Genomic DNA, 24,825 nt, shown 5'->3' with positions numbered 1-24,825 from the left:
AGAATTCACGCTGAGTGCAGGACTGGTACTTAATGACCTTTGAAGGCAGTATACTCCCCCCCCCACCCCCGTTTCCTAGCACAAAGCTATAGGTAAGGCTTTTCAGGAGGGTCCTTGTGGTAAGTTAAATGGGATCTCCTTTCTGAATTACCAGTTCCTATATATAAATAGGCTAATATCTACTAACAGGTGGGCTTGGTACAGATGGCACAGGCTTTACCTAAAATAATGCAGGCCTTTGGTCTAGATTAAGCTGGCCCCAACACCTCAGTGGGCCACTTCCTCCCCAGTCTGAATAATGAACTCTACCTAGCCACCAGACTGGAAGCAAGTTTGTTGGGGGAAGGGAATACCTGAAAGCAGATAATTGCCCACCATTTGGCACCATCCCTGCAGGCAGTCCATGCACTCTGACCTCAAGAGAACCTTAAGGATTGGTTTTAGTAAGTGTTAACTTTGGTGGTTAATCCTTATCTCCAGGAGTGTAGACAACCCTACCTGGATAAATGATTATTGTTCAAAGATAAATTGGAACCTCACTCAACCCTCTTCTAACAACTGGTCCCTTCATTTTCAAACTCAAATGGCTCAAATGAAGGCAGCAGTATCCCAGGAAATATTCATAATTTCAGAAAACGGTTGATTACTAAAATCTTACGAAACATTTCAAAAAAGGTAAAAGTTCTTGAAGTAATCTTTTTAAAAAAGGAGTCTCTGAGCTTCCTCACAAAGTCCACTCTGGCTTGTGCCTTGTCCTGGCTACATCACAGCAGGGATCTCTGACGACACTGTGTCCAGGGGCTGCCAGTGACAGTCCATCAGCGCATCATACAGCTCCTCGCTCTGCTCCATGAACTCCTTGTTGGCCTCAGTCACATCCAGCTGTGGCATGGGGTCTGGAAGAGAAGCAAGGATGGGTTCAGGGGGTGCAGAGGGGAGAAGCACTCAGCAGCCACAAGAGACTCAGTACCCTCCTTCCTCATGTGGGCTGACAGCACTGCCTTGCAGGCTTTCTGTGAGGATGAAAACAGGGTAATGCACAGTTCACACTTGAACAGCATGAGTGTGAACCGCGTGGGTCCACTTGTATGCGGATCTTTTCAAGAGTAAATGCTACAGTACTACACCATCCACAGTTGGTTGAATCTGAAGATGTGGAGTAACAGAGGATAGGGAGGGCTGACTATAGGTTACATGTGGATTTTTGACTGTGAGGTTGGTAGTCGCCCCTAACTGAGCTGATCAAGGGTCACCTGTACTCAGAATGTAACACATGTAATTAGAACTCAAATAATGGCGGCTGTTACTCCACATTTATTAGACACTACACATCTCTCTAGCTGTCACATGCACCGGATTTTCTGGTGTGGTCCTGTTTTTCAATTTGGGTTTGGAAAATCTGATCAACAAAATAATCAAGAACAATGAATGTCTCATGAAAGAGCTATGGTCAAATACAGGAGCTGAAACAACGAGCCCTATATTTTTAAACTTTTTTTTTTTTTTTTTTTTTTTTTTTGCGGTACGCGGGCCTCTCACTGTTGTGGCCTCTCCCGTTGCGGAGCACAGGTTCCAGATGCGCAGGCCCCAGACGCGCAGGCTCAGCAGCCATGGCTCACGGGCATGGCTCACGGGCCTAGCCGCTCCGCGGCATGTGGGATCTTCCCGGACTGGGGCACAAACCCGTGTCCCCTGCATTGGCAGGCGGACTCGCAACTGCGCCACCAGGGAAGCCCTAAACTTGTCTTTCTTGATTGCAATAGAAATCATGACAAAATACATAACAGTTTTCTCTTTTTTTAAAACCCCTAACAAGTAAACTATTCTTAGGAGGGAATATTACCTAGCATTGAAAATGAACCTCAGCTGCATCCAACTTGGATGAGTCTCACAAATAAAATGCTGAGTATTGAATGAAAGAACCAAGACAGTACATAGAGTACAATAGCATTCAAGTTCAAAAACAGGCAAAACCAAACCCTGCCGTTTAGGGATGCATATCTATGTGATAAAACTATAAAGAGAAGAAGTTTTGTCCCTACAAAACCCAATACAGTAAAGTTTTCCTTAGCGGGGTTGGGGGTTGTGACTGTGGGAATGTTGGCAATGTTTCCACTTGACCTGAATGAAGGTTTCATGGGCATTTCATCATTACATATCAAACTATACATGTTTTATCTACTTTTCCATGTACTTATATTTCACAATTGAAAAAGGTTAAAAGAATCCTCAGTTACTATGACTGATAACATTTTATATTTTCCTTTCATTATTGTTGGTTTAAAATGCACACATCCAGGCCTTCCCTGGTGGTTAAGACTCCGTGCTTCCAAAGCAGGCGGCATGGGTTCGATCCCTGGTTGGGGAAGTTCCGCATGCCTAGGGTGTGGCCATAAGTAAATTAATTAAAATAAAATGTACACACCCGTTCATTAAAACATTTTAAAATTAACTGGAGAAATTAAAGACCTTAATAAAGAAATCCCACGTACTTTGACTGGAAGACAAATACAGATGGTCCTCGACCTAATGATGGTTTAACTCACGATTTTTCAACTTTACGATGGTAAAAAAGTGACACATGTTCAGTAGAAACTGAATTTTGATCTTTTCCCGGGCTAGCGATATGTAGTGCAATATTCTTGTGACGCTGGGCAGCAGCAGTCACATGATCACGAGGGTAAACAAGTAATACACTGAAACTGTTGTTTTTCACTAGGATTACAGTATTCAATAAATTGAGAAAATCAACAGTTTATCATAAAATAGGGTTTGTGTTAGATGATTTTGCCCAACTGCAGGTTAATGTTAAGTGTCCTGAGCCTGTTTAAGCTAGCCTGAACTATGACGTTTGGTAGGTTAGGTGTATTAAATGCATTTTTGACTTAATGTTAACTTAAGTCGAGGAAGATCTGTATTGTTAAGATGGCAATACTCCCCAAAGTGATCTATAGAGTCAATGCAATCCGTATCAAAATCAGTTTTTTTTGCAGAAATTGACAAGCTGATCATAAAATTTGTATGGAAATGCAAGGCACCCAAAATAGCCTAAACAATCTTCAAAGATAAAAGCTACTAGAATAAAATAGAAAGCATTTTTTTTTTTTTTTTTTGTGGTATGCGGGCCTCTCACTGTTGTGGCCTCCCCCGTTGCGGAGCACAGGCTCCGGATGCGCAGGCTCCGGATGCGCAGGCCCAGCGGCCATGGCTCACGGGCCCAGCCGCTCCGCGGCATATGGGATCCTCCCAGACCGGGGCATGAACCCGTATCCCCTGCATCGGCAGGCGGACTCTCAACCACTGCGCCACCAGGGAGGCCCAATAGAAAGCATTTTTACAACTCAACAAAAAGACAACCCAATTTAAAAATGGGCAAAAGACTTGAATAGACATTTCTCAAAAAAAGATATACACATGGCCGATAAACATACGAAAGTATGCTCAACATCATTAGCCGTCAGAGAAGTGCAAATCTAACCCCAATGAGATACCACTTCAAAGCCACTAAGATGGCTAAAATGAAAAATAATGACTGTTGGTGAGGATGTGGAGAAACTGGAATCCTCATGTGCTACTGGGGATGGAAATGCTCCAAGCCCTTTTGGAAAAGTTCGGCCATTTCTCAAATGGTTAAAAAGAGTTTACTACATGATCCAGCAATGCACTACTAGGTATATACCCAAGAGTACTGAAGACTTTTCTATATCCACACAAAAACTTATACACGCATGTCCATAGCAGCATTATTCATAATACCAAAAGTAGAAACAATCCAAATGTCCATCAACAAAATGGATATCCATACAATGGAATATTATTCAACCATAAAAAGAAATGAATGACATGCTATAACATAGATGAATCTTGAAAACACTAAGTGAAAGAAGTGAAAGAAGCCATTCACAAAGGACCGCACATCATACATGATTCTATTTATTTAAAATGTCCAGGATTGGTAAATCCAAAGTAGATAAGTGGTTGCCAGGGACAGGATATTGGAGTGACTGCTAGGGGTTTCACAGGGTTTCTTCTGGAATTAGTGGTAATGGCTGCAAGACTTTGTGACTATTCTAAAAACTACTGAATTGTACACTTTAAAAGGGTGAATTTTATGTTATGTGAATTATATCCCCAAAATAAAAAACAAAAAACCCTAACTGGGATCTTCCTGTATATCCTATTTCCGGACTTTTTTCATTGAGAACATTTTCCTATGTCAATATTCTTAGAGAAAGACATGATTTAATAAAACAAACAAAAAATCTTAAGAAAAACCTTACCGGACTTCCCTGTTGGCGCAGTGGTTAAGAATCCGCCTGCCAATGCAGGGGACACGGGTTCGAGCCCTGGTCCAGGAAGATCCCACATGCCGCGGAGCAACTAAGCCCGTGTGCCACAACTACTGAAGCCCGCACACCTAGAGCCTGTGCTCCACAACGAGAAGCCACTGCAACAGAAGCCCGCGCACTGCAATGAAGAGTGGCCCCCTCTCTCTGCAACCAGAGAAAGCCCGCACGCAGCAACTAAGACCCAACGCAGCCAAAAATAAATAAATAAATTTATTAAAACAAACAAAAACCTTACTGTATTTGTTTAACAAATCCCGTTATTAGATATTTATCTGTACTGATATCATTTTGGGATAAAATCTTTCAGGTAAAATGGGCATGAACATTGTAAGAATTCTTTACAGAAACACAGTATATTTTAATTTGTATTTGATTACTAGTATTAGCAGTGTGATGGTTACATTTTATGTGTCAACTTGGTTAGGTTACTGGTGCCCAGTTTGGTGAAACACCAGTCTAGATGAAGATATTTTGTAGATGTGATTAACATCAACAAATCAACTGACTTTAAGTAAGGATTACTCTCAATAACATGGGTGGGCCTTAGCCAGTCAATTAAAGGCCATAAGGCCTTAAACTCAAGGTTTCCCAAAGAAGGAATTCTACTTCTAGGCAGTAATACAGAAATTCTGCCTGAGTTTCCAGCTTGCTGGCCCACCTTACAGATTATAAATACGTATATCTTATTGGCTGTTTCTCTGGAGAACCCTGACTGACACAAATAATGTATGTTTAAATTCTTTTTTCTTGTGGTTTATAGGCCATTTGTGCTTCTTTTATATTTTCCCCTTTTTACATATTTATTTATTTTTGGCTGCATTGGGTCTTCATTGCTGTGAGCAGACTTTCTCTAGTTGAGGCGAGTGCAGACTACTCATCGTTGCGGTGCGTGGGCTTCCTATTGCAGTGGCTTCTCTTGTTGCAGAGTACATGCTCTAGGCACGCGGGCTCAGTAGTTGTGGCTCACGGGTTTAGCTGCTCCGCAGCATGTGGGATCTTCCCGGACCAGGGCTCGAACCCGTGTCCCCTGCATTGGCAGGTGGATTCTTAACCACTGTGCCACCAGAGAAGTCCCTTCTTTTGTAAATTGTTTCCAGTTTTCTCAGCTACTCTCAAGAATTAACCAGTGAGTGCTGAATCAACCAGCCAGTGGTGAATCTTTTCACGTAAGTACTGTGCCCGTTCCTGCCACCAGAGGGGTATTTCTTTCTCTTGTAATTTTCATCTAAATTATGAGTTGAAGCTTTGAGCACGTACAGCAGCTCCATATGGAAACTCTAGTCACTCCACTCAGTGGAGGTATCAGCATATGGGAACAGACTAGCAAAGGGCTCCATCAAGGGCAGGCATTTGTTTTCTTGTTGTTTTTCATTTGTTTGTTTGTTTGGGGTTTTTTTGGCTGTGCCACATGGCTTGCGGGATCTTAGTTCCCCGACCAGGGACAGAACCCAGGCCATGGCAGTGAAAGCCCCAAGTCCTAACCACTGGACCACCAGAGAATCCCCAAGGGCAGGCATTTGGGTGTGTTGAACTCTATGGACACACGTACAATAAAGCACCCTTCCTCACTCTGAAGACTGGGCCTGGAGGATGGCCTGTTGAGCCAAGGGATAGATGAAGAAGGATGACAACCCCTGCAGTGCCCCATCACTGTGTGGCTATTGGGTTGAAATGGGAGGTGTTAGGGAATTCCCTGGCGGTCCAGTGGTTAGGACTCCACACTTTCACTGCCAAAGGTGTGGGTTCAGCACCTGATGGGGGAAGTAAGATCCCACAAGCCATGCGAGGTGGCCAAAAGAAAAAGGGAGAAATTATAACTGTGGTAAAGAGCATGAAGTCTGGGGCAAGACTGCAGGGGTTCCAAGACAGTCCACCTCTTGCTACTATGTTGCAACTATGCTGACCTTGAACAAGTAATTTAACTTCTCTACCTGTTTTCTCTTCTGTAAAATCAAAATAATTGTGGTACTTACCTCAAAGCCATAGTGAAGGTAAAATGAGTTAATACATGTAAAGTGCTTAGAACAATGCCTTGCATATAGTACAACCTGTTAGCTATTATTAACTATCTAAGCTTCAGTTTTTCTTTTCTGTAGAATGGGGTTTATAACAGTACCTACTCATCAAAGTGTTGACAGACAGCAGTGTCTGGCACAAAATATGTTGGCTATTATTATACTATTAATGGATGAGAAAGAAATAGAAAAATTCTAAGGAGTTATACACAAATATTATTACAATCAGGATAATTTCTTTAAAAAGGAGGCAATGCAATGCTTCCTGCAAGAAACGGTGAGGGACTGAGGATAGAAAGACGGACCCCAGATTTAACCTTGCTTCTAACTCACTGTGTGACCCTGAGCAGACAGCGAGGATCGCCAGCTCCCCATCCGCCAACTGGAGCTCAATGTCCTGCCCAGCCCACCCCTAGGGTCACTGCTGCCAGAATTAGATGACAGCACATAAGTGAAAGTGCTTTAAAATGCTATGAAGTAGATACAATATTCCTATAGGTATAGTTTTAAAAAACATTTTAATGAATTATATGGCATTTCTCCCAATAGATATATATATATATTTTTTGCGGTACACAGGCCTCTCACTGTTGTGGCCTCTCCCGTTGCAGAGCACAGGCTCCGGACGCGCAGGCTCAGCAGCCACGGTTCACAGGCCTGGCCGCTCCGCGGCATGCGGGATCCTCCCAGACCGGGGCACGAACCCGCGTCCCCTGCATCGGCAGGCGGACGCTCAACCACCGCGCCACCAGGGAAGCCCCCAATAGATATTAATATGATAATAGCTGCCCCTCCCACTAACAGATTTGCTTTATCCAGTAGAAGATGTTTCCTCTGCTGATCAACAGTTTAATCATTTGTATGAATCCCTCTAAATACATAATTGCGCTCTTGTTCCTCTTAGCAATTTTCCCATTAATATTTAAATAAGCTTACCTCCCAATTTGAAAATAAAAATTAAATTTGAAAACAAAAATGCTATGAAGTAGACAAGTTTGTTTTTTGCCTGCAGATGTTTCCTTTAAAGGATATTTTGCTTACAGATCACACTTTCCCTATGACCTTCTCTTTCTTTTTTTTTTTTAAATAAATTTATTTCATTTATTATTTTTGGCTGTGTTGGGTCTTTGTTGCTGTGCGCAGGCCTTCTCTAGCTGTGGCGAGTGAGGGCTACTCTTTGCAGTGCGTGGGCTTCTCACTGCAGTGGCTTCTCTTGCTGCGGAGCACGGGCTCTAGGCACACAGGCTTCTGTAGCTGTGGCGCGCAGGCTTCAGTAGTTGTGGCTCACGGGCTCTAGAGCGCAGGCTCAGTAGTTGTGGCGCACGGGCTTCAGTTGTGGCTCGCGGGCTCTAGAGCGCAGGCTCAGTAGTTGTGGCGCACGGGCTTCAGTTGTGGCTCGCGGGCTCTAGAGCGCAGGCTCAGTAGTTGTGGCACACGGGCTTAGTTACTCCGTGGCATATGGGATCTTCCTGGACTAGGGCTCGAACCCGTGTCCCCTGCATTGGCAGGCGGATTCTTAACCATTGTGCCACCAGGGAAGCCCCTGACCTTCTCTTAAAGAATTCTTAAAACAGACTTAGAAAAAGACTCAAAGTTTAAAATCTATCTTACATAAAGTTTTATTTACTTAGAAATCAATGTCTGATTTGATGACAACTGTTATTTTACTTCTTTAAACCTTAAACCTAACATCTGTTCAGAAACATGTTGAAAAAAAATCTTTTGTTTTTTATAATTTTTTAAACCTTAGACTCCTTTAAGAAGTACGAATATCTCATTTGTCTGAAGGTTAGCAATTCCTCTGGTTTTCCTTTCTTTCTCTTCTGTTAAATTCAGTAAAAATCATAATAAACTTTTAATTAAAAAAAGTAATAATGGCTATTACTATGTAGCAAAATTGGGGGTGATTTTCAGTTTCTTCATAGTTCTTTACTGTATTTTTCAAACTTTCAATAACTATTACTTGAAAGTGAGAAAAACAAGTAATTTAAAGATATATGGGAAAAAATTAAAACATGAAATAAAAAAAATGAATTTTACCAACTGTGAAACAAATATAAGGCAATGGTGTCTTTGCTACAGACCTATATCGTGTCAGGGCTCCCTCCCCTTTCAGTTGCTCCCCAGGGTGCTTTGAGATCTGCACTACCCCCTTGGGTGACACTCACATCTTACGCACTGAGTGAAGGGACTCCTTTCTTACCTTCCAATGCATCATCTCCGACTTCTTCATATGTCTGCCAAGAGACCAGAGAGGTGGGTGAGAAGCATGGTGAAATCCTGGCCCATGACTAGGATGGTTTATTTTTAATAAGAGGAACTAAACTGCTTCATCCCTTCTGTTTTTTTCTGAAGCCCAAGCTCCCGTCCTTACCCATCCCATCCTGGAGAATCACCCAGGTCTCTACAGGATGATGTAACCCAAGAGGGCCAGACCGGCCAAATCATGGTTACCTGCATGGTGCTCTGGGTATAGCCATACTGGGGATAACTGTAGCTGTAGCTGCCTGTGTTCTGGTCATAGCCCCACTGGGCATAGTAGTTCTGGTACTGCTGGTAATATTGGTTGTAGCTGTAACTGTACATTTGACTATATTCCACTGGCTTCACACGGCTCCTTAAATGAAGAAAGAAATAAACAAATAAGCAAACATTTCCATAACACTATGTGACCAGGGACTGTTCTGAGTGTTTTACGCAGATTAACTCATTTAATCCCCACAATGGTGCTGTGCAGTAACTATACCATTATTCCTATTTTACAGATGAGAAAACTGAGGTACAGAGAGGTTACATCATTTGTCCAAAGTCAGACAGCGAATAATAGATTCAAACACAGGCAGTCTGGTCCCAGAACCCAGTTTTAAAGATAGGAACTTAAGGGAATTCCCTGGTGGTCGAGTGGTTACGACTGCACACTTTCACTGCCAAGGGCCTGGGTTCGATCCCTGGTCGAGGAACTGGGATCCCGTGAGCTATGCAGCACGGCCAAAAACAAAAAAAAAAGATGGGAGTTTTCAATGGTTAGGTTTGTCTCTCTTGTCAAACCTTGTTAGTACTGACTTTTCCCCTTCTCAAGATCTTGGAAGGCTGGTTTTCTGCCAGCCACAAAGGCTCAGGTGAACATAGCCTGGAGGATCTGGATTTATAATGATCCAAGAAGCATTTTAAATTACAGAATATCTTATCACCTTTTCCCCGCAAAAACATAAGAGAAGTGTTTTAGTAGCCTGGAACTGTAGTCAAAGCTACCATTTATGGAGTAGGTAATTGAGATTTGTGCCCATTATTTTTTTTTTAAAGATTTATTTATTAATTTATTTTTGGCTGCGCTGGGTCTTAGTTGTGGCACGCAGGATCTTCCGTTGCAGTGTGCGGGCTTTGTTGTGGTGCGTGGGCTTCTCTCTAGTTGTGGTGTGTGGGTTTTCTCTTCTCTAGTTGTGGCGCACAGGCTCCAGGGTACGTGGGCTCTGCAGTTGTGGTACGTGGGTTCCAGAGCGCGTGGACTCTGTAGTTTGGTGCACACGGGCTCTAGTTGCTGCACGTGAGCTCAGTAGTTGTGGCGCGCACTTAGTTGCCCCGTGGCATGTGGGATCTTACTTCCCTGACCAGGGATCGAACCTGTGTCCCCTGCATTGTAAGGGGGATTCTTTACCATTGGACCACCAGGGAAGTCCCTGTGCCCATTATTTTTCATACACAGTCTCCTATTTTAAGTCCTGCAAAGCTCTGTGATAGAGCTATTATTTATTATTCCCATTTTACAGATGAGAACACTGAGCCTCTGAAAAGTTAAGTGATTTACCCAAGACTACACAGAGGAATGAAGCCAAATTTAACTCCAAGGCTCACACTCCTACCGCCACACCACTACATACAGCTCCTGCCCTGACAGACTCAAGACCCCTTGCCCGTCCCCCACTTCATGCATTCACCAATCAGGGCTGAGGCCCAGGGTCAGCAGAAAGCTTTCTTCTCTGATTCCATGGCTATCCCAGCCACTGCTAACCAAAGACAGAATGTCAAACCTGCAAAGGATCCACTGCTTTCAAAAACTTAAAAAACCACGTGTGATGAGCTCTTCCCAAGTTCCTTGTGAGTTTAATGTCTGCTTGGTGAGCAGGACTCAGCCAGAGCAGTTAGACAGACCATATCTGATTTCCTTAGCATCACCTCCTGATGGGGTGGCTTGATGAAGTTCGACGGCACAGATTCCCTCTCCCTGCCCATTGCCAGGCTGGAAACTGCTAACGTTCGCCTCCATGCTACCCCCCACCCCGGCCATGTGTCCAAGGAGTCCACCTCCCTCCTGACATGTTCAGGTCACTGGAGGTACAGTCTCTCTGGCCTGGGTCTGCACACTTCTCTTCTGTTTCTCCATACTCAACTCTTACAGGCTAACTGCTGAAGGGAACTCTTGTCACCTTCAATTCCCAGTGCTTGAGGGCCCCTCCCCATAGGCAGGCATCAAATACTGACAATGTTCAGTGAAGAAACAGATGGGATTTTGCTTCTCTTGTTTATAGCTACAACTTCAAAGTCTAGGGTGGGGCTGCAGTTGTAGGAACTCGTTATGGTTGACTGAATAAATGGTGACACAGCAGAAACAACCAAAATAGTAAACATCAGAGGAACTGCTAGACAGCATATACAATCAAAACAATATCTTGGGGCTTCCCTGGTGGCGCAGTGGTTGAGAGTCCGCCTGCCGATGCGGGGGATGCGGGTTCGTGCCCTGGTCCAGGAGGATCCCACGTGCCGCGGAGCGGCTGGGCCCGTGAGCCATGGCCGCTGGGCCTGCGCGTCCGGACCCTGTGCTCCGCAATGGGGGAGGCCACAGCAGTGAGAGGCCCGCGTACCGCACAAAAAAAAAAAAACCAAAAAAAAAAACCTAATATCTTGCAGCATTAAAAATATTACAATGACGATGACTGTGCAACTCAATGGCAAAGTGAGTATAATGAGTAAACTGGGGAAGAAAAAGAGTGAGCACTGTTATTGTAATTTAAAAATGAATAAAGAGGGACTTCCTTGGTGGTCCAGTGGTTAAGAATCCACCATCCAATGCAGGGGACGTGGGTTTGATCCCTGGTCAGGGAACTAAGATCCCACATGCCACAAGGCAACTAAGCCCTCGCGCTCTAGAGTCTGTGTGCTGCAACTACTGAGCCTGCATGCTTGGGAGCCCGTGGGCCACAACTAGAGTGAAGCCTGCGTGCCGCAATGAAGAGCCCATGCGCTGCAACTAAGATTCGATGCCAAATGAATGAATGAATAAATAAATAAATAAATAAAATATTTTTTAAAAATGAAGAAATAAATCTACCACATGTAAATTGACCCAAATATATGTAGTGTGTGTTTTTTTACATCTACATCTATATTTATACATTACAGAAGCTTATGGAGAAGCCTGGAAAGGAACCCAGAAATTATAAGCAGTCATTTTAGAGTAATGTGAACATTTCTTTCTTTTAAATATCTTCTTTAATGTTTTTATATACACAATAGAGCTCAGGGACTTCCCTGGTGGTCTACTGGTTAAGAACTGGTCTTGCGGGCCTCCCTGGTGGCGCAGTGGTTGAGAGTCCGCCTGCCGATGCAGGGGACACGGGTTCGTGCCCCGATCCCGGAGGATCCCACATGCCGCGGAGCGGCTGGGCCCGCGAGCCATGGCCGCGGGGCCTGTGTGTCCGGAGCCTGTGCTCCGCAACGGGAGAGGCCACAGCAGTGAGAGGCCCGCGTACAGCAAAAAAAAAAAAAAAAAAAAAAAAAAAGAACTGGTCTTGCAATGCAGGGGAGGCCAGTTCGATCCCTGGTTGGGGCACTAGGATCCCACATGCCGCAGAGCAACTAAGCCCACACACTGCAACTACTGAGCCTGTGCGCCACAAATACAGAGCTCACACGCCACAACTACTGGGCCTGCATGCCACAACTAGAGATCCCGTGCACCACAACTAAGACCTGATGCAGTCAATAAATAAATAAATTAATTAATTAAAAAATATGGCTCAAAACAAATAATATTTGGAGGAGGGGAATCACTCAAGCTGATCTTCCATGTATTAAACATTGTTAAACCGCAAAGAGCCTCCAAATCTTTTGCTGCTTTAAAAAACATGGTCATTTGGAAGTTCTGCCCCGAGAGTGCAGCCACTTTTCTACTTTTAACACGGAGTTTCTCAGCCTTGGCAAAACTGACATTTGGATGGCGGGGGCAGACTGTTCTTTGTCACAGGGGCTATCCTGTGCACTGTAGAATGTTTAGTAGCATCCCTGGCCTGTACTCATTAGATGCCAGCAGCACCTCTCCCCCAGTTGTGATAACCAAATTTGTCTTCAGGTGTTCCAATGACCCCTAGCTCAGAACCACTGCTTGAGCCAAAGGATGGAAGATTATATGCAGAGAAAAACTGTCTTAGATCTGAGTAAAAAACCTGCTTGGAGTTGTAAGGAAAGAAGGGTTTTCTGCACAGAGTGACAGGTACAATAGTGATGTACATATTCTATTGTGTTTGTATCATTAATTTTTTTGGCCGCACCACACAGCTTGTGGGAATTCCCTATATCATGAATTCTTACCCACGACCATACCAAGGGACACTCATAAGAGGTCTGTAGGTTTCATTGATATAAAAAAGGTTAAAATTGGCTAAAAAGTATAACTTTCTTCTTTCTGCTCAATTCTTATTAACTGTATGGATAAATTTTTAACAGCAGCACTACTGAGCAAAGAGCAGGGACATTAAGTTTGCAGACCCAAACTGCTCTTCCAGCATCACTACCAGCGACGTCTGAATGCATCTGCCTCCCCCAGTCATAGCTCTCTCCCCAGCTGTGAGCTTCTGGAGGGGCAGGGTTATGCTAGCTCATCTCTAGCACCCAGCCTGGCAAATATCAGGCACTCATTATTTGTGGCCTGAACTGAACCTCCTGGCAGCCTCCCATTCAGCACGTGGACGCCCTGATTATCAACAACAGACGAGGCGTGTGTGGGTGGGGGTCAGTCCAGAAGCCCTCCCTGGCCCCCACGCCAGCGCGGGACTCACGCTTTAGGGATTGCCACACTCAGACGCACTGGTTTAGACCCCAGTCCAACTGCTCCCTGGCACTCTGTCAGGGCTCGCTTCTGTTCCAGCTCATCTGTGAATTTCACAAAACCATAGCCCCTGCAGAAGAAAAACACACACTATTTGGATCACAAATGTGATGGAGGTAAAGTCTAAGAATGGAAAAGGGGCGGAGAAGGGAGAGAGTCCATCAAACCACATGGGCAAGGCTGAGAGCCCCATGAGCAGAGGGGTGCCACGGAGCCACGTGAGATTCAAGCACTGGAGGATGCCAAGATCTGCAGAATTCCCACTTGCAGTTCATCAGTCTCTTCCATACTGTCCTGATAGGGCTTCTTCCCAAATAGTAGCTTACCTCCCAATCTACTTTAAAGTATTATTATTATCATTATGGTAGTAGCAGCAGTAGTTAACAGTCATAGAAGGTCATTCAGCAAATATTTACCGAGTATGCTCGGTATTACACGAGGCACTGGGACTCAGCAGTCACAAGCAGACAAGGTTCCTGCTCTCCTGAACTCATATTCCACTTGGGGGGTAAATGAATGATAACTAACATTTAATGACCATTTATTATTTCCCAGGCATTGTGCTGAACTGAGCATTTTCCCAGGATTATCTCATTAAACTGTCCAACAACTTGATGAAGGGAGTATCCACATCCTACTGAAGACAGAACCAAAGTTCAGAGAGGTTTAATAGCTTGCCCAAAGTCATAGTAGAAGCAGGATTCAAATTCAAAGCCCAAGCTCATAACTAGTACTCAGATCAAGAAAGAACTTTTCCTGACAAATATCGTATGATCTCACTTATATGTGGAATCTAAAATATGATAAAGATGAGCTTATTTACAAAACAGAAACAGACTCACAAACACAGAAAACAAACGTATGGTTACCAAAGGTGAAAGGGGGTGGGGGAGGGATAAATTGGGAGTTTGAGATTAGAAGATACAAACTACTATATATAAAATAGATAAACAAGGTCCTACTGTACAGCACAGGAAACTATATAAATACCTTGTAATAAACCATAATGGAAAATAATATGAAAAAGAATATATATACATATAAACCTTTCCTGAGGTCTTTCCACTTTTAAAGTAACAATAATAAAAGAAGAAACACCTATAAAGCATTTCCTATTGATTCATTTATATTACATCATTCAATCCTTAAACCACCCCATGAGAGATGCAGAAACTATTAATCAGTCCCGTTTCACAGATGAGAAAACAAGGTCAGAGGTTCAGTAACTTGTCTGCTGCATAATCCCTGGGCAGTACTGAGGCTGGGATTCACACCACGCAGTTTAGCTCCAGAGCCTGTGCTCTTAACCTCAATGCAACATGGCCTCGTCACCACACCTCCATCTATGAGATAAATGCTGCAACCAACAGGGTAGGCATCAATAAAACGAAGGCCTTACTTAGACACTCCTGTCTGGTCCAAAACCACCTTGCCTCCCCGACAGGAGGGGTAGACTTTGACGAAGAATTCATACAGCATGCCATCATCCACATCTGGGGTCAGGTCCCCCACAAAGAGGGAGTACTCAGGGCTGAGAAGAGAGAACAAAATTCAGAGACAAAGACCAAAACTTTTGTTCTGATGAGCTCTTTTGGCCCATTCTAGGTAAATCTTTTCTGGGCCGCCTTAGGCAACAACACATCTGATGGGTCCTTGACCAGGTCCTAATCTGTTTCATTTGGCAGTCCTGGCAGAAGAGTTACGGAAGGAGTCCCCCGCCCCAACTCGCTCACCCACTGTATAACGCCTGTCTGCCTTCAAGCATTACATGAGTGCAGAAGGGGGCACATGTCAGAGGTGCTCAAAAGATAAAACTAGAGATTCTGTATTCACCGCATATTTTCAATTCAAATGGTGAAAGGCAGAGGGAAAATGAGAACTGAACCTTCTCTCCTAAAGATGTGCTAACATGAAATCCCTCAACTTTTAGGACAGGGGTCAGCAAACTTTTTCTATGAAGGCCATATAGTAAATATTTTAGGTTCTTTGGGGACACCTCTGGTCTCTATTGCTCTTTGTCTGTTTTCACAATCCTTTAAAAATGTAAAGGGGGAATTCCCTGGCGGTCCAGTGCTTAAGACTCCACGCTTCCACCACAGAGGGGCATGGGTTCGATCCCTGGTCAGGGAACTAAGATCCCGCATGCCACGTGGCGTGGCACGGCATGCATGCATACATACATACATAAGTAAATATGTAAAGGGAGTTCCCTGGCAGTCCAGTGGTTAGGACTCCACACTCTCACTGCCGAGGGCCCAGGTTCAATCCCTGGTTGGGGAACTAGGATCCCACAAGGCGCACGGCACAGCCAAAAAAAAAAAAAAAAAAGTAAAAACCATCTTTAGCTTGCAGGTGATAACAAAATTAGGCCACAGTTTGCCAACCCCTGTTCTAGAACAATACTTTAAGAAAAAAAAAGCAAACTCATTATTATTTTATTTCAAGTTAAAGTCAGAATACACAGAAGGGAAAAGAAAACTAAAATTACCAATAACCCAACCACTCAAAGGTAATCACTAAGAACACTTTGATATATACTCTTGTCTTTTTTCTCTGGCTTCTTCTTTTGAATTTACAAAAATTGGATACGACTCGTTTTGTTTCTAGCATTTTTTTCACTTTTAGCATCTCACCAACATCTTAACATATGAGTATTCTGCTATGACACATTAATAGATACACAGCATTCCAAATAATGAACATATTGTAATTTAAACCCCTTCCCTATTATTAGATTACTTGGGTTTTCCCCCAATTTTGCCCATTATATGTAACATTTCAGTGAATACTTTCTTTTACAATTTTTAATGGAGTATAGTTGATTTACAATGTTGTGCTAGTTTCTGGTGTACAGCGAAGTGAATCAGTTATACATATACATATATCCACTCTTTTTTTAGATTCTTTCCCTATATAGGCCATTACAGAGTATTGAGTAGAGTTCCCTGTGCTATACAGTAGGTTTTTATTAGTTATCTATTTATAAATAGTAGTGTGTATATGTCAATCCCAATCTCCCAATTTATCCCTCCCTCCCCCTATCCCCTAGGAACCGTAAGTTAGTTTTCTAAGTCTATGGCTCTACTTCTGTTTTGTAAATAAGTTCATTTGCATCCTTTTTTTAGATTCCACTGTGATATCATATGATATCAATGAACACTTTTAAGGCTAACCTTTACACACATCAATGAATAAACTCTGAAAAGCAGAATTACAGGTTCAAAGGGTACAACTCTATCTAAAGCTTTTGATACATTGTTTTAAAGCTTTCAGACAGCAATTTGGAATGCTCAATCAATTTATGTTGCTACAACAGGTCGATTCTTACTGAATAAAATGTCAATACTGTGGGCAGTCATGGGACTAGGGGAGGGACCAAATATAGAGAAGACATGGGCCTTGACAGGAAGCAAACTGGAAGAGTCCACCAACAGGGATGGGAGGGGGTCGACCTTAGGAGGGAGGCAAAGCGGGGCCAAACTCGGCCCCCCATCCTCCTCTTTGGGAGTGACCAGCACAGTGACACATCTTTTCTCTATCTAGACATTTCCTGGGAGTTGAAGCTACCTTGTGGCTACTCTGTACTTACCTGTTATCTGGCTGTTTCCCATAAGTGGCATAGTTCAGTTTAAAACGTTTTGCCTGGAAATATAAAAACAAACAAACTAAAACAGAGAAAGGTGTTTCAAGAGTCAAACAATATTTGAAAAAAACTGAAATTAATTACCTTGGCCAAAATATCTCCCCCTCTCTAAGCCTCAGCTTTTTCTCCTGTATAAAAGGAGGGGGTTGCATGGATGACCGCTAAGGGCACTGCCAGCTCCATGGTTCTATGAGCCCAGGTGTGCCAGCGTGGTGCAGCTGTAAGCTAAGTAACTGTGGGAAGAGCAGAATGTAACTCTCTTGAAACGTGTCCTCACTGCTGCCAGCCTGTTCTACTTTCTCAAGCAAGAGGTCTAGAGTTTCAAGTCTTCCGTTATGGAGGCAGCGGTGCAGAGTGGAAAGGGAAAGGATTTTAGAGGCAACCAATCTTCAGTTTGCATCCTGGCTCTGCTACTTACTACCTATGTTGCCTTGGGCAAGTTATTCCATTTCCCTGTGATTCAGTTTCCTGGTCTGTCAAAGATAACAATGCCTACTGTTTAGGGTTGCTACAGGATTAAATAAAATATACAGTTGGGATTCAATAAATGAGTTATCAGTAACAATAAAAATGGTGACATCTTCATTATCTCAGTGTCCTTACAGGTGTGGCTCCTGGAAGGGGTTTCCCGTTGATTTTATGCAAACACTTCTCAGCTGTGGCCAAATCTGCGAATTCTACAAAGCAGTAGCCAGCTGGGATCCTGGAAAGAAAACAGAAAAAGGGAATGGTTAAAGATGTGATACCCAGATGAGAGACTGAGTCTGGGCCTGAAGGGAGGAAAAAATCCTTTTCCAATCAGAGCCCATACTATTAATGTTTACTATGCAATCCAATCAAACCTTTAGATCTAATGTCCAGTTTATAGGAAATATTAGGAACAGAACAAGTAAAACACCACCACAAGGAAACAAACAAATCCAGAAGCAAGACCAGAATCAAGAATGTAGAACCTTATGTAAGGCAATCTTACGTCTTTAAAAAGTCAATGTTCTGAGAAAAGAAAGAAGTGGGTTTTTCTACATTAAAAAGAGACAAAAGATGTAAGGCCAGAAACTATCAAACTCTTAGAGGAAAACACAGGCAGAACACTCTATGACATAAATCACAGCAAGATCCTTTTTGACCCACCTCCTAGAGAAATGGAAATAAAGACAAAAATAAACACATGGGACCTAATGAAACTTAAAAGCTTTTGCACAGCAAAGGAAATCATAAACAAGACCAAAAGACAACCCTCAGAATCGGAGAAAATATTTGCAAATGAAGCAACTGACCAAGGAATTAATCTCCAAAATATATAAACAGCTCGTGAAGCTCAATAACAAAAAAACAAACAACCCAATCCAAAAATGGGCAGAAGACCTAAATAGACATTTCTCCACAGAAGATATACAGATTGCCAACAAACACATGAAAGAATGCTCAACATCTTTAATCATTAGAGAAATGCAAATCAAAACTACAATGAGATATCATCTCACACCAGTCAGAATGGCCATCATTAAAAAAATCTAGAAACAATAAATGCTGGAGAGGGTGTGGAAAAAAGGGAACACTCTTGCACTGCTGGTGGGAATGTGAATTGGTACAGCCACTATGGAGAACGGTATGGAGGTTCCTTAAAAAACAACAAATAGAACTACCATATGACCCAGCAATCCCACTACTGGGCATATACCCTGAGAAAACCATAATTCAAAAAGAGTCATGTACCAAAATGTTCATTGCAGCCCTATTTACAATAGCCCGGAGATGGAAACAACCTAAGTGTCCATCATCAGATGAATGGATAAAGAAGATGTGGCACATATATACAATGGAATATTACTCAGCCATAAAAAGAAACGAAATTGAGCTATTTGTAATGAGGTGGATAGACGCAGAGTCTGTCATACAGAGTGAAGTAAGTCAGAAAGAGAAAGATAAATACCGTATGCTAACACATATATATGGAATTTAAGAAGAAAAGAAATGTCATGAAGAACCTAGGGGTAAGACAGGAATAAAGACACAGACCTACTAGAGAATGGACTTGAGGATATGGGGAGGGGGAAGGGTAAGCTGTGACAAAGCGAAAGAGCGGCATGGACATATATACACTACCAAACGTAAGGTAGATAGCTAGTGGGAAGCAGCCGCATAGCACAGGGAGATCAGCTCGGTGCTTTGTGACCGCCTGGAGGGGTGGGATAGGGAGGGTGGGAGGGAGACGCAAGAGGGAGGGAACATGGGAACATATGTATATGTATAACTGATTCACTTTGTTATAAAGCAGAAACTAACACACCATTGTTCAGCAATTATACTCCAATAACGATGTAAAAAAAAAAAAAGAGAGACAAAAGAACTAAATGCAATACAGGATCTGATCTCTGACTGGATCCTAATTCATTAAAAAACAAAAAAAAGCTATAAAAGGTATTCTGGGGACAATCATAAAAATTTAAATGTAGACTGGCCATTATGTGGTATTAGGGAATCATTAATTTTGTTAGTGTGATATGAGCATTATTGGTATGTAACAGAATGCCCAGTTATTGGCAATGTATATTCAAATATTTAGCAGTGAAATGTCATAATGCCTGTAATTTACTTTCATATGGTTCAGCAAAAAAAAATATCTACCTATCTAAATCTATCTTTATAGACAGGTAGATAAGAAAAATATGGCAACGTATTAACAATTTTTGAAATTAGGTGTTGAGGGACTTCCCTGCACAGTGGTTAAGAATCTGCCTGCCAGTGCAGGGGACATGGGTTCGAGCCCTGGTCCGGGAAGATCCCACACGCCACGGAGCAAGTAAGCCCATGCACCACAACTACTGAGCCTGAGCTCTAGAGCCCATGAACCACAACTATGGAGCCCACATGCCACAGCTACTGAAGCCCGCGCGCCTACAGCCCGTGCTCTGCAACAAGAGAAGCCACCGCAATGAGAAGCCCGCTCACCACAACGAAGAGTAGCCCCCGCTCGCCGCAACTAGAGAAAGCCCACGGCAGTAAGGAAGACCCAAGGCAGCCAAAAATAAAGTAAATAAATAAATTTACAGAAAAAAAAAAAAAAAGAAATTAGGGGGTGGCTGTATGAGAGTTCATTGTACTCTTCTTTCTACATTTGTTTTAAATTTTTCATAATTTAAAAGGTTTTTTGGATCACCTACCACCGGCCAGGCTGATACAGAGTTGAAGAACATGGCTCCTATTTAGAAACTTAAAATCTATTTGGACAAAGTAAATCTATGGACCGTATCTAATTGGGGGATGTCTGTGAGATTCCTGGTGTTCTATTTTTTAAAGCATCACTAAGAGACATAAGTAGGCGATGTGGCTAGATCCTCTGACATCCCTTCCTCCTAAGAGATTTATACTGAAAACAGTTAATTTTCCTCAACTGCTTCCTTAAAGCTATCACCAGTGAAATAAACCAGACTTTTCTGGAACTATGATATTCAGTTCAAATAACCTTATGGACACCAAGCCAAAAGGTATGGGCAAGGGCAGTACCTGAGCCCAAGGATCTGAGAACACAGTCTATGAGCTCCATAAATGTTGACGCTTAGAAGAATGGTGGGCCAACTCTGTGCCTTCTGTCTTGTGTGTGCTAGAATCTTAAGGCTCACAGATATAAAGACCACCACCAGTAAGAGTTGAGCATTACTGAGCACTCACTACGGTCCAAGCACTGTGCCAGCCACTTCACATGCACCATCTCATCTAATCCTCACATAACTCTATGAGGGAATGAAACCATTGCTCCTATTTAGAAGTGGAGACTGAGATTTAGGATTATACAATATGCCTTAAACCACACAGCTGGTATGTGCCAAAGGCTGGATTTGAATTCAGGATAGTCTGACTACATTCTTTTCAGAACATTTTATTTTGAAGAATTCCAAATATAAAAATTGAGAGAATTGCATAGCAAACACCATATATATATATACCCACCATCTACAATTAACATTTTATTATACTTACTTTATCACATAACTATCCATCCATCCATGCCCTTACCCATTTATCATCCTTATTTTCTGATACATTTTGAAGTAAGTTGCAGATATTGATATACTTCTCTCAATTACTTTAACATGCTTATTATTAACTAGAGTTCAATGATTGTTTAGTTTTTTTCCTTTTAAGGTTAAATTTACATGCAATGAAATGCACAAATTCTTCAAGATGCTGAGTTCTTTCCACCAGATTAATTTTGTGTATCTTAGAACTTTATGTAAATGCAGTAAGCCTTCTTTAATTTAGCATAATGTTTTTAAGATTCATTCATGTTGTCACTATATTAGTAGTCTGTCCCTTTTTATTGCTAAGTGGTATTTTATTGTATGAATATACCAGTATTTATTTATCTATTTACCTATTCATGGATATCTGGACTGCAGTTTGGGGCCATTGTCCAATGTGCTACGCACATCCTTTTTCTAGTCCTTTTTCTGGTAGATGCATGTTTTCATTTCTCTTGGGTAAATACCTAGGACTAGGGACTTCCCCAGTGGGCCAGTGGTTAAGATTCCGCACTCCCAATGCAGGGGACCCAGGTTCAATCCCTGGTCAGGGAAATGAAAGAAAAAAAAAAAAAGAGCCCACATGCCACGATGAAGATCTCACACATGGTAACTAAGACCCAGCACAGCCAAATAAATAAATATATATATAAAAAAAAATATATATATATATATAAAATACCTAGGACTAGACTTGTTGTGCCATATGGTGGTAGGTGTATTTAAGAAACTGCCGGGGAATTCCCTGGTGGTCCAGTGGTTAGGACTCGATGTTTTCACTGCCAGGGCCTGGGTTCAATCCCCGGTTGGGGAACTAAGATCCTGCAAGCCGTGCAGCATGGCCGAAAAAAAAAAAGAAAAAGAAAAAGAAAAAAGAAAACTGCCACACACTTGTCCCCAGGGGTCATACCATTTTATAGTCCCACCAGTGATGAGACGTGGCTGCATTCTTTTTTTTTTTCTTTGTTGAATTTTAAAAATCGTCATTGAGTATACAAAACATAAAATGTACCATTTTAATCATTTTTAAGTATACAGTTCTGTGGTATTAAGTACATTCACATTGTTGTGCAACCAATCACTATATCCTTTCTTTTTTTTTTTTAAGCTTTAATTTTATTTATTCTTGGCTGTGTTGGGTCTTCGTTGTTGCACACCAGCTTTCTCTAGTTGCATTGAGCGGGGGCTTGTCTTGTTGCCGAACACGGGTTCTAGGCATGCGGGCTCAGTAGTTGTGGCGCACAGGCTTAGTTGCTCCGCAGCATGTGGGATCTTCTCAGACCAGGGATCCAACCCACGTCCCCTGCATTGGCAGGCGGATTCTTATCCACTGCGCCACCAGGGAAGTCCCCAGTCACTATATTCTTAAGCACTATGCTCTGCTGCATATTATTTTTTCTTGGGTCTTATCTTTTTCCCGTATTTTCTCAGTTCCTGGTTTTTAATTTACGTTTATTTATTTTACAGTATTCTTATACGCCACTTCAAAGTCTTTGTCCTATGAGATAGAATGCACATGTAATATGTCTGTAAATGCCACCATAAAAAATCAGCTAGAGTTTAGTAACCAATGGTATGAAAGGATAATTCCAATTCTCAATAAAGATTAAAATGTGAGGGCCTCCCTGGTGGCGCAGTGGTTGAGAGTCCGCCTGCCGATGCAGGCGACGCGGATTCGTGCCCCGGTCTGGGAGGATCCCACATGCCGCGGAGAGGCTGGGCCCGTGAGCCATGGCCACTGAGCCTGTGCGTCCGGAGCCTGTGCTCCGCAACGGGAGAGGCCACAACAGTGAGAGGCCCGTGTAACGCAAAAAAAAAAAAAGATTAAAATGTGAGAACCTATATCACTGTTTTAAAAAGAATGAAGTATTACAGAATGTATTTTCATGCCAGTAGCTGATTATCGGGGTTTCTGTCTGCAGGAACAAGAAGAAAAACATTTAGGCCAGCATGCTCTACCAGTCAGAAAATCCGTCCCTGGGTACCGGGGTTCTGAATACACAAAGTACCTGTTCACCAAACAGCCAAAGACCTAGCCACACTTCATATCTCTCACCTGTATTTTTCAACTATTTGACATTAGCAAGCTGCTTTAGTACTTGGCACAGAGTAGATGCTCAATAAACACTGTCAAATTGATAAAGGAATCCTGTTATTTCTAACTAGAACCCTAAGGAAACTTAAGCTCCTAAGAGAGAAAGAAGAAACTGGAGGCAATAGAGCACTTCTATCTGAAAGTATTCTCTGCATTTCGTTTTGTATACTTATTTATTACCTCATTCCCCCATTAGCATGTAGTAAACTCCACGAGAGGAGGGACTACGTCTGGCTAGTTTCAACCATGTATCCAGGGAATCTAGAACAGCAGCACATAGGTAGCGTCTTATTCACATAAGAGTTAAGGGCACTCACGAGCTTTGAGAACAGAGCTGAATTACAGTCCTGGCTTCTCATTTAAAAGCAGTGTAACTTTAAGACAGTTGCTAAGCTTCTCTAATAACAGTACTCAGAGGTTTTTGTGATTTTAAAGTGCTTATTACCTAGCAGATCATAATCTGTTTATATTTACCAAGCATATACCATATGCCAGACATCGTTCTAAACGTTGACTGTGAATTAATGGCACTTAATCCTCACCAGAACTCTATGAGGTAGGTGCTTTTATTATCTCCATTTTTATAGGCAAGGTGAAGAGGGAGAGGTTAAATAACTTGATCAAGGTCACACAGCAGAAAGAGCTATCAAAACCAGTCTGGCTCGAGTCAGCAATACGCTATACGTCCTCTTAACAAGCCCCCCAATGCTTATATCATTACAATAACATCATTAGGGGTGAGAAGCCCCGACTCTCTGCGATGTTTACCTTCTCCTGAATGACACTTGCAGCGCGATCTACTGAGGAGACCTGAGGCTGAGACGGAAGGAGAGAACATACCCAGTGAGGCGGTTTCGGATAATTTTGACGCTCATCACGGTCTCCCCCATGGTGGCAAAGGCTCTGGAGATGAAGTTCTCATCCATGTAGGGTTCCAGCTGCGTAAACACAAGAGCAGAGCGGCTCAGGCCGGCATCCAGGCTCCTCATTCCCGCATCCGGAGCCCCTCCCCCTCAGCCCGGGGTTGGCTGCATGCTGCGGGCGGGAGTGGGGTGGGGTGAAGAGGCTTCTGTCTGAGGAGTGACCTGAAGCCTGCGTTCCCAGTCCCTTGCCTTCCTTCCCTTCAAATTTACTCCTTTGAGGAAGTCTCCCCTTTGGATTTAGGAACCCCATCCCTCCAGTCCTACAACCACGGGCGCTCTTCAATCCTTGGGATTCCTCTCATTCTATCCGCCCAAAGACCCTCCCTCTTTCCCTGGCGTGAACCCAGGCGGGGCCCCAGGGCCCCTCCCCCTCCGAATCAGCCCCTTCACCTAGATGCTGGGACCCGCTTCGGAGTCACCTAAGAGAACTCCCCCCATTCACTTCCACCCTTTTGGGATCCGAGGACCCTCCTCCTCAGTCCCTTTCTCCCTCGTGACACTAAGATTCCTGCTCCGCAGACCGAGGCGGCCGCCCTCACTCACGTCGCCCATCCACAGGCTGGCCGCCATGCCCGAGGGCCCGCCAGGACTTCGCTGGTCACCGACGCTAGCGCGGACGCCGGGCCGCCGAGCCGGAACCTCCACGGAGCATGCGCCTCCGACGCCTTCTGCGCAC

At 43.1% G+C, this 24,825-nt stretch overlaps 1 protein-coding gene across 1 annotated transcript; it reads right to left on the bottom strand.

Moving 5' to 3' along the window:
• Nucleotides 1-607: 607 nt before the first annotated feature.
• TRNAU1AP (tRNA selenocysteine 1 associated protein 1) lies at nt 608-24,825 on the bottom strand. The gene is made up of 9 exons (XM_060089279.1): nt 24,693-24,825; nt 24,067-24,164; nt 17,713-17,812; nt 17,056-17,108; nt 14,866-14,997; nt 13,417-13,536; nt 8,819-8,981; nt 8,568-8,601; nt 608-896 (listed from the first exon to the last, which is right to left on the bottom strand). The coding sequence occupies exons 1-9, from the start codon at nt 24,717-24,719 to the stop codon at nt 760-762; spliced, it is 864 nt and encodes a 287-aa protein (XP_059945262.1). The 5' UTR covers nt 24,720-24,825; the 3' UTR covers nt 608-759.

The sequence above is a fragment of the Mesoplodon densirostris genome, chromosome 2, assembly GCF_025265405.1.
Source record: "Mesoplodon densirostris isolate mMesDen1 chromosome 2, mMesDen1 primary haplotype, whole genome shotgun sequence".
Classification (NCBI taxonomy): domain Eukaryota; kingdom Metazoa; phylum Chordata; class Mammalia; order Artiodactyla; family Ziphiidae; genus Mesoplodon; species Mesoplodon densirostris.
This window is presented reverse-complemented; position numbering and strand designations above follow the sequence as displayed.

Excerpts from the sequence above, each read along its gene's own strand:
- TRNAU1AP (XM_060089279.1), bottom strand. The coding sequence starts at position 24,719 with ATGGCGGCCAGCCTGTGGATGGGCGAC. Across the intron at positions 14,998-17,055 it reads GGGAAACAGCCAGATAACAG|CCCTGAGTACTCCCTCTTTG; the intron begins GTAAGTACAGAG and ends CTCTCTTCTCAG. Across the intron at positions 8,982-13,416 it reads AGTGTGGCAATCCCTAAAGC|GAGCCGTGTGAAGCCAGTGG; the intron begins GTGAGTCCCGCG and ends TCTTCATTTAAG.